The 15,114-nt window shown below is 42.4% G+C and overlaps 2 protein-coding genes across 6 annotated transcripts in view; one reads left to right on the top strand and one right to left on the bottom strand.

The window, feature by feature from the left end:
• Positions 1-1,276: 1,276 nt before the first annotated feature.
• On the bottom strand, positions 1,277-10,236 carry MPLKIP (M-phase specific PLK1 interacting protein). 2 transcript variants are annotated; one of them, XM_076330773.1, is made up of 3 exons: positions 9,790-10,225; positions 7,365-7,417; positions 5,123-5,329 (listed from the first exon to the last, which is right to left on the bottom strand). In XM_076330773.1, exons 1-3 carry the CDS (start codon positions 10,150-10,152, stop codon positions 5,212-5,214), a joined length of 534 nt encoding a protein of 177 aa, XP_076186888.1. In that variant the 5' UTR covers positions 10,153-10,225; the 3' UTR covers positions 5,123-5,211. The 2 variants fall into 2 exon arrangements, with proteins under 2 accessions (XP_076186889.1, XP_076186888.1); XM_076330774.1 differs by lacking the exon at positions 7,365-7,417 and having other exon boundaries at positions 1,277-5,329; positions 9,790-10,236.
• Positions 10,237-12,945: 2,709 nt separating this feature from the next.
• Positions 12,946-15,114, top strand: part of SUGCT (succinyl-CoA:glutarate-CoA transferase) — a 338,149-nt gene continuing 335,980 nt past the window's right edge. Inside the window, exon 1 of one of the 4 annotated variants that reach the window (XM_076332288.1) lies at positions 12,946-13,195. In XM_076332288.1, the coding sequence (XP_076188403.1) occupies positions 13,018-13,195 (178 nt within the window). In that variant the 5' untranslated portion in view covers positions 12,946-13,017. The remainder of the gene's footprint in view (positions 13,196-15,114) is intronic. The other 3 variants (XM_076332286.1, XM_076332284.1, XM_076332285.1) reach the window with 3 other exon arrangements.

Raw genomic sequence — 15,114 nt, 5'->3', positions numbered from 1 at the left:
GAATTGTAATGATGTCCCTACTCATGTAGTCCATCTTGCGCTGCGCAGACCATAGTTTCCAGCTCAGCATCTCAAATGCTTAATTTTTTTGCTTAATTTTTGTCCTGTTAAAGAGGGACAGAGAAGCTCTTATTTTAATAGCAGTAGTGTCAGCAGTATTAAAAACTTCACTCTGAAACTGTACTGATATGACCCCTTTTAGCCACAGAGGTTACTTTCTTGTATACAAATGTTTACATTTATAGTTCAGAAAAGGAACGTGCAGCAGCCACTGATCAGTGAACAAAGGGCAGTGGAATTCACCTGTGATTTTACTGCAGAAGAAGAGACTGTGCAACAGTTTTAGGAGTTTAACTACAAATTAGAATTTATAATGCTGGTAAAATTTTAAATCCAGGATGTGCACTAAGCAAACCACTTTAAAATCAGTTTAAAATGCTGCAACCCACATACAGCTGGTGAAACAAAATGGATGACTATTTGGCTCAAAACACCTCCCGGGCCCCACTGCACTGGAATGACATGAAACTAGGGGTAACCTCTAGGAGAGGAAGGGTAGTCGATGACCATGTTCTGGCACCAAGCACCTGCCCAACTGTTTCTAGCCCAGTAGTCAAACATTTCCTAGTGTCATCAAGGAAGTAATGAGGATGAGATAAAGCTCTTTTAGCCAGATCTAAAATGCTTTACAGGGAAGGCCTAGAATTGAGGTCTAACACTCAAGAGCTAGTAATTTTGTAAAGGTAAATTCAGAAGTCCAGGTTGAGAAAGCGTTCTTAAACTCTAAGTCAGCAAAGCACACATTTTAGTGAAAATGGCAGAACATTAAACTGCTTCAATTTGTGCCTAGTGAGACATTTAGATGAAAAGTTACTGTAGGCAAAAAATTTGACTGTGAACTAATGCTGGAACTATACTACTGTTAAGCATTAACACAACTTGGTGATTTCTTTCCTTTCCTGTGGTGCAAGAAGTTGTCTGAGCCATCTCAAATGATAAAAAAGTTTATCTAGTTACCTATGTCAATTGGTAGCTTCTGAAAGCCTGAGACATGAAAATTGTTACACGATTCTTCACCAATCAGCACAGGCAATCCTCCCTTTTCTCCCCTAGTACAAGGAAGACGGGAGGAAGGTAGTGCCAAGATTTGGGGAAAGGAGAACAGAGTCTTTACTCCTGAGAATTTAGGAAAATGTTGTACAAACAAGTTTCATTCATCGCGAGACAGTCTTGGCTCATGTATAAAAGCACATGTATGAATTTGAATTCAGAGCAATTGCTAAACAGAGCAGTTTATTGCAGAATTGGTAAAAAGCACTGACAGACAAATGGATGATACAATTTTCAGACTGTAATGTTACTTACGTATCTTGGTTGCATGAGTAAATCCTCTGACATCAGTGAGATTACTCAAAAACACAACTTGAAACCCAAACAGGCTATAAAAACTTTTCTTTAGAAGGGAGTTGAACAGCTGCTTGTAGACTTTCCATATAATGCATGTTTCAAATGTTCCCCCTCAGATGTCTAACACATTATGTAAAAGTGAAGAGCATATAAACAACCTGACTGCAAAAGTAGTTACCCACTCTGTTGACCAGAAGCATTTCCCCTGTAAAGCGTTCCCAGTTTTGACATTAGAAAAATACTACGTCCGAATATCTTATTGCTAATTCTAAAGAGAAGTAGCTTGATAAGAATTTTTAAAATCCTGTTTTAATTGAAATTTTAACATTCTAAATTGTTTTACAATTTCAATGTAAAATAGCGTGTCCAAAGTGCCAGAGAAGAATGAATATTCTGTATTATAAAGTCACAGCGAAAACCCAAACCTGAACTATCTTTGAAGTATTACAGTACACAACTTGGGGTAACTCCCCACCCGGTGTGTTGCCACGTTACACAGAATTGTACTCGGCTGACCTAAGTTATCTTACTGTGATATTAGCACAATGTAGTAGCAATGCAGTTCGCTGTTAAACATAGTAGCGAACAGCAACAAATGAAATTAAGTTTTTCTAGAAAAGTTAGTCATGAGTTATACAACTCCTTTACAACAACCAAATGGAAAGTCAGACAGACTTGATGCACAAACACAATACAAACAAAACAGAATGGAAAAGAAGTACATCAGTCCAAACTTCTGAAAAAGGAGCTAAATGACTTACCTTAAAGCCTAAGTCTGCTGAAGAAAGAACAATGCCCGTATTCTTACAGAATGTGTTCATTACAGAAGAATCCCTTCATTAACAAGACACAGAAACTATTTTGTTTCATGGGCTCATGAAGAAAGGATGTATTTGTGATGTACTTTTTATCATTAAATGCTATTTCCAGAGCCATACTGTTACTATGAAGTGGCTTCATTAACAAATGAGGAAGTGATATATCCTGTCTCCATTAGAAACACGTGGGGAAAAAGAATGTTTGCCATATGGGAAGAAGGAGAAAAATCAGTGAGAAAGTAAGTGCTTAAGCCTCCTGGATATCATAGCAAAAAAGGCAAAGCTTAAATTGGCTTTAAGTACATTGTATTTATAGTTCTGAACACGTGTTCATGCATTTTACAGCTATTCAACAACGACATTTTAAAATTTTACTGTAATTGCAGAATTTCTCCTAGAAGCCAGAAAGGTGAATCATTTTTAAGTTTTTGGTGCAGTATGATGAGGTTAGTAAGCTTAATACATCTACATTTTAATTCCTTGCCGACTCTTGACCAAATTATTGGAGTCTTTAGCAGTATGATGTACTTATAATTCTTGGGTCATATCCTGAAGTGCACTGGAGCAGCAGCTTAACAGATGGCATTGTGGAAGGCCTGTATTGATTAAACAACGCTTCAAGATTATTTCCTCAATTCTCCTTCTGGAACAATTACCTTCGTTGATGTCTGACACCCGGTTCCAGGAGTTAACAGTTATTACCAGAGGAGGCTGGCTTTGATCCCTGGGTCAACTGCAAAGCCAAAGTGGAAAAATGCATCTTTGCAATGTGCAAGGGCAGCTGATATTGGCTACCGTATAAGCAGTCCCACCTCTAACAGTCTCTCTTCTGTCATGAATCTTTTTCCTTTCCTTTCTCCTTTCCAAACCCAGTTTCTTCTCATGTCTAACCGGGAACGCGTCATAGCTTTTGTCTCTTAAATAACATTGTATCTGTTTCCCCAAGATCACCAAATATTGCAAAAAGTAAACTGCACTGAATTACAAAGGAAATAGTAACAAAAAAGATGACTCCGTTAAGCACCCTGTAACTTTTCTGTGAGCTTTACAGCACCTGACAAGGTTAAAAAAAAGGAAAGAAAATTTTATACTTCACTTTTCACAATGACATTGATTTATAAATTCTAAAGACTATCTACAACTTGTCAAGTCATCTCAGTTTTGCTGGTACGGGTTACAGATGATGGTACTGATAGCTGCCATTTAAGGCTCAGTTTTGATTCTGTGATGAAGATTTAACCATTCTCGATATCAAGCAGGCATTATGTTCTCAGTTCTCTAAGCAGCCTTTTTGGATAGAGTACTAAAACAATAAGGTCAATTGGGGGAAGACACAAATGACAAACTTTAGATGACGGTCATAAAAGTGCAAGAGACTCAGCTGGCACATTTCAACATGTTAACCCCCCTTCCAGTTTGAAGCTGTTCCTTAATGTGGTATTAAGCTAAGACATTTTATGCTGAAACAGATAAAGTATATAGGACTATTCTACCTCAGCAAAAGACAAGTTACTAAGAACAGTCTAATGTGATTCTCTGTGCTTTTCTACCTAACCATGCTTCAGGACTACAAAAAAATGTTTTCTGTGAAGTATGTAAGAAGCTTAAAACAAAACATATGTTTTGAAAACTGAACTAATGCTTTTATTTATTTTTAACTAAGTTTTCACCCTCCACCTACTGCTTAAAAGCCAAGATCAACAAACAAATAACAGTATGTTCAACAAAAATTTAGGTATCTACTGCAGGCTTAACATGGCATGTTAAGAGCATGCCTACAGCTGTAACTATTTCTTATTTATTCTAGATTACAATATTGACTACTGTATTTAAGAATGGATCTTCCACATATAGACAAGCTCTGAAAAAAACTCACTGTTTTCCTCTTCAGTATAAAAATATAGCATGCATGCACACAAAACAAGACTTCTCTAGGCAAAGATGCCTGCCATAGGTTAAAACAATTTAAAAAAATTTGAAAAATCTTTACAGATAAAAAAAAAAAGATGCTATGCATGTACTAATGTCAACTGTATAACAAACTTTCATTCATTCTATGCTATTCTAATAGGTGGATCCAGAAAGTATATCTGCACTTAATCTTGATGTTTTATGTGTCCCTTAGACTTAAATTGCCACTGAACAGACTTGTTACTATAATCCAGAAATGTCTAATTTTGTTCCAAGTAAGATTTTTTTTTTTTAAATACAAAACCAAATGATTACAGAATTATGTTTATGACTCAAGAGCTGATTCAACAAATTAAACTTTCCAAAGACAATACATTTGCTTCCTGAGATGGCTAAAAGTCACGTTTCATGTTACACTACAATTAACAAAAAATACTGTGCACAAATCAGAGGTTAACTACAGCATACAAGCACATTTACAGAAGTCACCTAATTTCACTAGTACTATTTGTGTTAATGTGTACACCTTAACAAAAGTCCTAAAATAATCTTTATACATTACAAAACAAGGATTTACAAAACTTTATTTTATTTCCAAGTTACTTCATTCTAAAAATGTTGAAACATAAAAAAATACCATTTACTAAAGGAGTTTACAATAAAAGGCTAAACCTGGCATGGAAGAGGTAAATATATGGAAACCTGTTTTAACAGTCACAAATCAGTCGCTGGTGATTAAAGAACACTTTGTTCTTCAAAGCTGGTAGGCACTTCCACGTAGCCAGAAATGTAAGTTTTCCTACCACTCCTTTTCCCTCCCATACATAAAAATATCCAATGCAATAAAAAAAAAAGTAGGATAAAAGGGTGGACATGTGATCAAATAAAAGCATTATCTAAGGTCTTGATTATTGTTCATCTTGTGTAAGTATAAAGATTTTGTCCCAAAGTTTTCCTGACAAGATGGAGTTATTTGGCCTTTAAAAGTGTTAGCTGAAATACCTCCCTTTTTTACCAGTATATGTTGTTTGCTCACTGCTGTATTGTTGGTTTATGTCTGTAACAGAAACTGGCTCTAGGCCAGCCCATGGGTCCTCAAGCATTGAAGGTCTGTAATAGTTTTCCACATCATTAGACACTCTTTTCTCTCTGCCATGCGCTGTACCAAATGGAGTAGATGTCCTGGGTGATCCCTTTGGAAGAAAACCATCAGGTAAAGAAACATTTAATAGACTAATTCAAACTAAAAAAAAAAAAAAAAAAAAAAAGTTTCCTTCTAATGTAGCAGAGCTTTGAAGCTTATTATTAATGATAATTACTACTCCTCACCTGCATCTTCCTCAGAAAATACTAACTTTATTATACTTTTAATTATGACTGATGATTTACCAGGATAAGGAAAAAAAACCCAGTCTTCTCCAAAATACTTGTTTACGTCACTCTGGCACAGAACTACAGAAAAGCTCCTCATGCTATTTTTCATAAGCTGCCTAAGTCAACAACATGTCTAACTCAAAAGCTGAACAACAAAACAGGGAGTTAGAGGCTGAGGAAGAGTTGATAATGTTTACAAGAGCAGAAGTCAGACATTAAGTAGTTATAGGTGGAACACAGCACTGTATAAAGCAAACAGCTACAAATGACCTGAAGAACTTACTGGGAAAAACACCCTGTTTTAACCAAACTAGTGTTCTGTGAAATTTGAGAACAGATGACTTGCTTTGATATACAATCTGGATGGTAGTCAGTGATTAAGCAGATACTGCATAAAAGAAAAACCTTTTGCATGGGGCTTTTGATATTTGATTTTTTTTTTTGAAGATCAAGGACCACCACAATTGCTTCTACAAACCTGCTACAGGTCTGCAACTTAGAGAGCTATGACATAAAGGAAATCGCTATAACCTTTTTCTCCTGTTAGCATCACCCATTGTTCTTTTCCTCAGATTCACTTTCCCAAAAAGTGACATTTTGTCTAAAGCTGTATTTGTTTAAATTCACTTGTTTTAACCAAAGTTGAACAACCTATACTACAGATACACAATAGTTAGTTTCCAAACATACCTGTTGCATTCTGTATGATTAGAAGAACAGGATTCCTTGAGGCTGATTATCAGCTTCTGACTTTGTAAAGGAGGGTAAAAGCACTGATTAAGGGTTGCTTCCCCCCTGCCTCACCCTGACTTTTTGGACCAGCACTGATGGTATTTGAATTTGACTAATAAGCCCTATTAGTAAATAGATCATATGAAACAATTTCTGGGTAAAACCGAGAAATGGTGCCATATAGCAAAGGCTCCTGTGCTTAGCCAGAAGAACAGATTCCACTGAAAACTGCTTAGTCTTGAACCTATTTCTGAAAGTGTGCTGCAGCAGGAGCCTGCTTGTGTGGTCCCAGTAAGTACTTTTCTAAACTCCTAAAGCTTGATGATAATAGACACATAACCAGATGTGGGAACATCCATGTCTTACTTACGGGGCACTTGTTTCTAATGATTCATCGTAGTACAATTAGGCTATGTAGATAAGATGATGATCTCAAAATTGAAAAATTACTAAAAGGTAGAGAATTACTTTACTGTATCAAAACCATGAGGGTAAGGTCACAGAATCACCTCAGAATACATCTAACAACTTTCTAAGGGACAAGAAGTTTCCTAGAGCAAGTCAACATGCACTAGCAAAAGTGACATTTATGTTAAGCACTCACATTTAGTAGTAAAGCAATAGTACAGTGCATTCTATCTTCAAAATAAAAAAAAATTACCTCTTTAAAACACCGTGTTTAATGGAGACCCTGTAACTTTGACAGTGTAAAACAGTTTGAGTGTGGAGTTTATTTACTGTTACGTCTAATCCGCAGCACTCAAAAGCAAGCTGAACTGACATAATGATCTGCAGTATCCAGTGACAGAACAAAATAATTCAATGGTAAGACTCTTTTGGATGGATTTATTTTATAATATTAAATTTCACTACAGTATAATGCAGGCCATCAATAACACTGACATTTTTGCACGTTTGAAATCTAGGAAATGTGTTATTACCTAATACATGATTGATGGCCTTCAGCAAGTGTTAAATTTAAGCATGTAGATATTAATTTTTTAAAATTTAGAATACTAGTCGTTATATGCTTTTTTCCCCCCTTTGTATTTTCTTTAGGAAAAAAAAATCAAAACGTGATTATTCATATTATAGCCCTGTAGAAAAGGAAAATAGCCCTACCTGTGCAAGTGAAACCATTCTGTGCAAGAAAAACTGTTTGGTGCCAAAGATACCTTAAAAAAATATATATATATTTTACAATCACTGGTGCCGACAGCCTTTTCTCACTGAACTTTCCTTAAAGAAACAGACGTTCTATTCTCAATACTTTTTTTCCAGATAACAAATCTCTCTCCGCAGTTGGAAAAAACCCATCTTTTGGTGCTGTTCATTAACATGTTACTGAATGGGGTAATACTGCCTTGAAAATGGGAACAGTCACTCCCTTTGTCAGCTTTCTTCACCTCATGTAATTTTAGCTGCTGGCAGATGCACAGAAACACAGAAATCATGATTATACCATTTCACAAGATTTTTTTTTTTTTACTTTCTGTAATAATTTTCAACCCATCACCACTAACTAGCTACTGCTACTAGCTAGTTCACTAACTCCTGTTGAGTGTAGAAAGGGAAACACTACCACTAAGTAAAATCTAAGAGGAGATATTCAAGAGATACAACAAACGTGTTCATAGAATTTAAAGCAGATGCATCTCTCTGGAAAAAACTGAAAGCTCTGTAAAGCATTGGCCACATAAAGGTTAAGTCAGCCATTTCGGAAAAATCAAGCTTACTATGTTTTTCTTTAAGTTTTCTGTTCATCTCAAAACATGAAAGTCTGCAAGCACAAAATGAGCACAGAATACTAATAACATGTCATGAATAGAACACTAAATATAAACTGTTGTTTTGATTTCCTGATGAGATTTTAAAGGGTCACTTAAGATTTTAATCTCAAAGGTGACAGTAGCAAAACAGGCAAAACAACCCATGTGTACACATGTAAAAGTACACACATACACATTACCTTAGTCCTAGGCAAAGCTACAGACATACGATGTCTTTCTAGTCTTAGAAAGCACCACTATCAGGTCAATGCTCCTAAACTACTCACAAGGTCTGAAGAAGGAAAGGGGAGAAGGGAAAATGTTGTGACAATCTGTGACTGGATTCAAACTCGTACCTTCTTTATGTCAGGTTTCTTACTTAAGCCCAAGGATGGAGCCTATGAGGCTGTTCCTGCCCACGGGTCCTGACATGAAACAGTTCTGACTAACGCTAGAGGCAAAAGGATTCCTGCATATTCTTCTGCTCAGTTAATTTAAGGCAGGCTTTTAAAAAACACTTAATTGAATATCCAAAGAGTGATCTTCTGAAGGGAAATGTCTAGGCATCGGTGACATAAACCATCCCTCCAGAATCTGCAGCAGAAACCCCACATCCTTTGCCTTTTCAACAGGTACAGAGGTTAAGCAATCTGTAGGCTTCCACACTGGGAGAGCCTTTGCTGTTGTGTTAAAGAAAATGTATAAAGTTCATAATGATCCCCTTCCACCAACTATGAGATTCCTGTAAAATAGTTATCTGCATCGTTAAAAAGTAACCAAAGACTGTTTTTGAATGGAAACGTGACTATCCAGTGCAGGCACATTAAGACTTTACTAATCTCTATTAAGATTTGACTTCCTTATTACACTTCAATCCTTAAAGTGTCAGTAAAAGCACCTGAAAATTTTATCATTGTTTGTACTGCATGTGTCATTTGTTACACTTTTAAGGTTTCTCTAATATTGCATAAAGCCAGCTATGTACATCAAGTTGGTATCATCTCAAGAACTGTCATCCCTATCTGCATTGCCAGTCACATGCCCCAACTAAACCATCTGACAAAAGCATAACTCACAGAACCTGTTGTTGATAGCTCTCAGAAAAACTACTTTATATAAACTAAAGCTTTCAGTGCAACGCAAAGACTTTAAAATGATACTATTATCCCAACAAATGCTCTCATTTCTGCTTAAAGGAGCCTCAGCTTAATTCTCTTTAATAAAGCACTTCTTTTCTCGACTCACGTCCCAGAAAGCTGTGTGTGGATAGGGCAGCTTCCATGTTGTAAGACAACACAGGCAAAGTAAAAGCACACAGCACTTCACTGCTGTGTTAAAGAAAACTGATCAAAGGGACGTACATACAAAGCAAAGAGGTGTTTGCTGCAGTTTTGGGCGGTGCTTAATTTTGTCTCTACCTTCACACGCCAGAGTATGAAAAGGAAGACATCTACGCTCTTTTAAGTCCTTGTGTCTTCACAACAGGCCTCAGCCAGGCCTGGGGCCCTCTTTCCTCTCCTGATCACGCAGCTGCCTGAGCTGGGGTCTCTCCATCCTCTCTACTGGGGGGAAGACAGATGTTGCCCAGCGTGGTGCAAGTCTCGCTCTCCCCTGAAAATCGTGGTGGAGGAGATGGATGCTGCGCCTTGTCACAAGCCCTCGGCGTGCTCTCCCCTGCGGGCTGAGGGCCCCGCTTAGCAGCAGCAGCTCCCTCCCTCCCGCCCCCGCCCCGCTGTGCGGAGGCGCAGGCCTGTCTCCCTTACCGCCCTGCCCCATACCTGGTAGTGCCTCTGGAAGCCCCCGGGCGAGCGCTTGTGCTGCTGCGGGTGCACGGGAGCTCCAGCCGGGGATTTGCCGCCGTAGGGAGCCGGGTACCGGGGGCTGACGCTCTGCGGCCTGCGCGGGGTCTGCCCCCCCGGAGACGGGCTCCCAAACCGCCCGCCGCCGCCGCCGTGGAAACTGGGGCCTCGGGGCGAGTGGCCGCTGCCGTAAGGCCCAGGCCGGCGGCCGTAGGGCGGCGTGTGATGGGGGCTCCCGTAGCCCCGCGGGGAGGGTGGCACGGGGCCTCCGCCGGAGGGAGGGCTCCGGAAGCCGCCGCCCGGGTACGGAGGCGTCGGGGGGCGGAAGCTCTGCCGGTACATGGTCCGGGCCGGCGAGGCGATGGCGGAGAGGAATAAAACCTGCGCAACGGCGTCCCCCAGCAGGCGCCTCGGCGGGGCGGCGCCGCTTCTGTTTTTTTTCTCTTCCCCCCTTTCCTCGCCAGGCGGCCGGAACGTTCCGGGCGCAAAAGGTTCCGGTCAGGGGAAGGCGAAGCGAGGGACACCCGGCTGGCAACGGCCGCCCCGCGCGCCCGGGGCCGCGCCCCGCCCCCGCGGCCTCCAGCCCGCCCCGGCTGACAGGGCGCGGGGAGCCGGCGGCGGGCGGGCCCTGGCCGGGGTGGGCTCGGCCTGCGCCAGGAGCGGAGCGCTTCTACCGGTCAGGCGCGGCTTCACCGCGGGCCTGCCCCGGGGGCGGCTCCGACCTTCGCGGACGCGTTTCCTCCCGGTGTCCGGAGAGCGGGTCCCCGCGGCGGCCGTCCATCCCGCTTGGAACTGGGGGACGGGGGGGGAGGAAGAGGGGGTGGCCGGCTCGTCAGCCTTAAACAGCGGTTTGTCACGCTGACCCTGAGGAATTTTGTGCATTTTCAAGCTGAAGAGGAATGATCTGAAGTAAGAGAGTCTTAGAAGATGTGTAGCAGCTACGCCTGTGAACTCAAATTATAAGGCACAGTGATAAACCCTGGTGTTTGTGAACTCCGTGTAGTTGTAAGTGAATGCCCACGGTGCCACAGTTGATAAAAATCAACAAAATCAACCGTTGTAAAGCAAAGCAAGTATTTGCCTCACATTTCATGGCGCTTCAGATATGCCTCTTTGTACTCCTTTCTTGTGTTGTCCTTTAATATATGAACCTGCAAATACTACATACATTATAGCAGCCCCAATTGAAAACACGTACAATGACATATTTAAAGAGTACTTTAATGGAAAGGTTTTTTTTAAATCAGTTTGAACTGTCAGCAATTCTTCAGTAGAGTGGTAGTTCAGGCAATGAGACCTATACACACAAACTCATGGGAAAATGCTCTCTTGGAGGAGGACCTCAGACTTAGCAACATAAACCCAATTTAACAATGTTATTTATTAGCATTCCTGCTCTGTTCTCAGCTATGTTAATGCAAATCCTCAACAGCTCGGTAAAAAATAGTAAAGATGGGGTTTTTTGTTTAGATTTCCATCAGTGCGACAAAGCACTACTCAGTTTTAAGACACTGCAACATATGAAAGTTAAAAAGGGCTTTCAGAGCAGCAGCGAACAAAAGCTAGCCAGTAAAATAAGCAGAATGTTTCTATGCTTTGTACAGCAGTCTTGCTTTTCTTTGGCTTTAAACGGTTGGTTTTTTGATTTTTTTTTTTTTAATGGCGATAAGTAACTTTATATTCTCAGTGAACTCAGCTCTCCACTATGTTTTACAGTCTCCCTGGGAAAAATGGGGCAATATCCTTGCAATTCTAAAATGGAAAGAGACTAAACCTGCTTACTTAAAGCTTTTGCTAATCCTTTACTATTTTATCTTCTCTAGAAGACCAATTTTCTATTATTGTTATGCACACAAGGAATGCCATGTCTACACAAGACAGTTTATCAGCGTACGTATCAATTTGTTTGATCGGTCTTATGCCAGAAAAGGACAGCTTCATTTAATTTAAGCCCTTTTCACACCAAACAAATTAGAAATACGTATTGTTACACGCATGTTGAGTTATACTGGGATGGTTTTGCTGATGAATTTCTTCTTGTTGACAAATCCTAATTGCTTCTAGGATTTTAACCATCCGTGTCATACTTTTCATTACACGTAGCATGTCCGGTCAACAAACCCGCCACGTGGAAGGTGTTTTCTTATGTTCTTCCTCAGCATTCGGGCCGTCTGACGCGCAACACTTCTTAAGCCTGTGCTGTTCGTAATAGCTCATTTTCAAGCAGTCGGAAGTTTCAGCTATTCTTGAGATGCAGCTGTCGTCTTATCCTCACAGCGTATTTCTCATAAATAAATGCTGAAGCTCTGTGCAGGCTTTTTTATCCTGTTACAGAGCAAGACGCGGTGTTCCTAGAGGAAGCCTTCCACCCTGCCCTAACACAAACTCAAAATAGCCTGGAAGTACTTAGCTCGAGGAAGAATTGCTTGAAGGTCAGTTCGAGCTAACCCTTCCATAGCTATATACAACTGAAGATGTAGCTCACAGCGTAAGTCGTATTGCACCTTCAGCGAAGCCAAACGGAGATAAAGGGCCTACCTCGTGCTAGCGAGAGGACTGAATGGCGGCCAGGACAAGTGCCTGCCTCGTAAGTGCGGAAAACCGTTGTGGGGGTATTTTACTTTTATTCCATCTGGGCAATGTTGTACGTGGCAGTCTGTACACTGAACTGGAAGTACAAGCCTCTAGCCATCAGCCATTTGGTTTGTCCAGGAATTAGATGTCGCAGCAAAAAAACCCCTTAGTCTATTTTGTATAAATACTGAGGTTTTTACACAGGAACTGGAATTACTGCCGCAACAACTGCAAGACACCTCCCTGTTCTATCAAGTCCAGCCACCTGCGTCCTGCACACTACGAAAAACAGAGGAGGCACCTTTTTAACCGGGACTACTTTATAGGAGAGACGATCCGTCCCGCCGCCGCGGAGGAAGGAACACGACAGCTGACAGCAGCCCCAGAACTCGCGGCGGGAAAAGCCAGGGACCGGGACCGGGACCGGGACCGGGACGGCGCCGCCGGGGAGGCCACGCCCCGCGCCTGCGCGCCGCCCCAACCCGGGAACAATTTAACGCTCCACCTGGTAGCGGGAGAAGGAAAGGGGCGGTGGCGAGCGGCGCTTGCGCGCTGTGGTGAAACGCGCACCTTTTCGCGGCGCTTGCTGAGGCGCTCGGCGTTGCTTCGAGCGGCGGGCGACGGCGCGCTAAGATGCTGCGCGCCGGGCTGGGAAGAAGAAGCTGCTGTTGCGGCGGCGGGCTGTGGAGGAGCCCGTGCCCCGCAGCTGCCGGCGGCAGCGCCTCGCCGCGCTGCCTCAGAGCCCTGAGCGCCGCCTCCGCCTCGCCTAGCAACGGCGGCGGGGCGCGGAGCGGAGGTGCTTCCCCGGCAGGTAGCCGTGCCGTGCCGTGCCGCGCCCTCCTCCTCAGCATCCCCTTCCATCCCTCGCCTCGTTGGGCCTCTCTGCCCGTCAGATGCCGCCGGGGCCCTGAGGCGGTGCCACACGCGCGCGAGCGGCTCGGGCAGGGGTGGGAGCCGTCTCGCTGGGGGGGGGGGCGGGCGGGACGTTAAACACCTGAGGGAGGCTTCTGCCGCCGCCCCCTCGCAGCACTGCGGTTGCCCCGTGGCCTCCTGTGAGGAGGAGAACGGGGCTGCACCGTCCCGGCAGCCAGGGGCTGAGCTCGCTACCAGCCCTGCCGTCCCCCTTCCCCGGCACCGCCGGGCCTGTGGCTCCTGGGCGGGATCGTGGGGCGGTGGGGGGGTGGCGAACGGGGTCGCTTGTGCAGTCTTGGTCAGCTGCCCTGCTCCCTGCTGGGCTGCGGGGTTTTGCTGAGCGTAAGGGCGACTGGACTTTGCACAGCGGCTGCGCCGCGCTGCTGGTAGCTCTGGTTCGCGTGTGGCAGGGCGCGGGTCAGCGCTCTGGGCAGCTGCGGCTAACGGGGGGGCGGGGGGAAGTGCCTGCTTGTCCAATTCTAGGCCTGATTTCTCAAAGGTTACGAAACTAACTTCATACAGTTATCTGTTTGTTTGTTTTTAATGAAGAAACATAAAACCAAGCTGCAACAAAGCCATTTCCCTCTCGCTTTCAGATTTCTCTGTTATTTAATAACATTAAAAAATACTAACAATTGCATCGATTGCATTAGAATTGGAAGAAGTTTGGAGTTCTGTTTCCCAGGATGAACACACCGAGCGCCTTCCCAGTTGGAGTGTACCTATTGATAGTGAATTAATCCACCGTAGTGATGGACTTGATAATAACTTGTTGCATGTATAAATTAAAAAATATTGATTGTGCAATCAAAGTAGAGACAATAGACTTAAGGAGTGATGTCCTCTGGAACTGATGTAATTGGAATGGAATCTACTTATTTACTGTTAATTTGCATTGGTACAAAAATATTAAATGTACTAATCAACTCTCTTCTCAGTGCCTTCTTCTGCCACAAGTATAAAGGAAAGCTTTTTTGGGAATGTGACATGAAAATTAATTTCTGTTCTGTAGAACGATCTCTCCTTTGGTTGCTTACTGATATTGTTACGTTAGACCAACCTTGGGACAACCTATTGAGCTTAACTAAAGAGTTTAAATCGTATTGAGAGTGAGTGGATCTATTTATTCTTCATCAAAGTTATTTGTAAAAGATGCATATGACTGTCTAATTTACAGTAAATTCAAGCATCATGGGAATAAAGAGTTTACAAATAGGATGTAGTTAGAGCTGGGAGAGTGGGTTTTTCTTTCAATCATCAAGTTACTGGAATAATTAAAAGCAAAAATACAAGAGAAAAATGTGAGTTCGCATTTTAGAGAATTTAGACTACTGAGCCAGAATTCCAACAAAAAACTCTGTGGGAAAAGTAACTCTGGGTATGTGCCTGACAGGAAGCTAGCGAGGAGAAGGTGGGGGGGGGAACCCAAACCAGCCCCAAACAGGAGATGCTTCTGGTCAATGCTGATCAGTTCTCATCTCTTCTGTTTGTGGTGTGGTTTTGTTCGGTTTTGTTCCTGCAATAAGGGGTTGGTAGCACTTGGGTACTCAGGATCAGTGTACCAGAACTGCTGTTTCTCTGATGGTCAAAAGGCTTTCTGTGGTAATTGTTTCAACAAATTAGTGTCTTGCTGGAATGCAAATCTAGGTCCTATATGTTTTCTTTTGTGAATATCTGTGCTCTTCTATTTTGAAGAGACTAACAGGTCTATTTTTTTCTCAGATTTTCAAAAGCAACCTTTTGATCTTTCTTGCATTTCTTCATCATTGTGGACATCAGTGTTATTTAGTGGCATCAAAAAAAAATCACAATGGTCTG

The sequence above is a fragment of the Aptenodytes patagonicus genome, chromosome 2, assembly GCF_965638725.1.
Source record: "Aptenodytes patagonicus chromosome 2, bAptPat1.pri.cur, whole genome shotgun sequence".
In the NCBI taxonomy this organism is placed as follows: domain Eukaryota; kingdom Metazoa; phylum Chordata; class Aves; order Sphenisciformes; family Spheniscidae; genus Aptenodytes; species Aptenodytes patagonicus.
This window is presented reverse-complemented; position numbering and strand designations above follow the sequence as displayed.

What these genes read in the sequence shown, in the direction of transcription:
- MPLKIP (XM_076330774.1), bottom strand. Translation starts at nt 10,152, where the DNA reads ATGTACCGGCAGAGCTTCCGCCCCCCGACGCCTCCGTACCCGGGCGGC. An exon ending in GCTTCCAGAGGCACTACCAG is followed by an intron (nt 5,330 to 9,789) that starts GTATGGGGCAGG and finishes TTTCTTCCAAAG; the next exon opens with GGATCACCCAGGACATCTAC.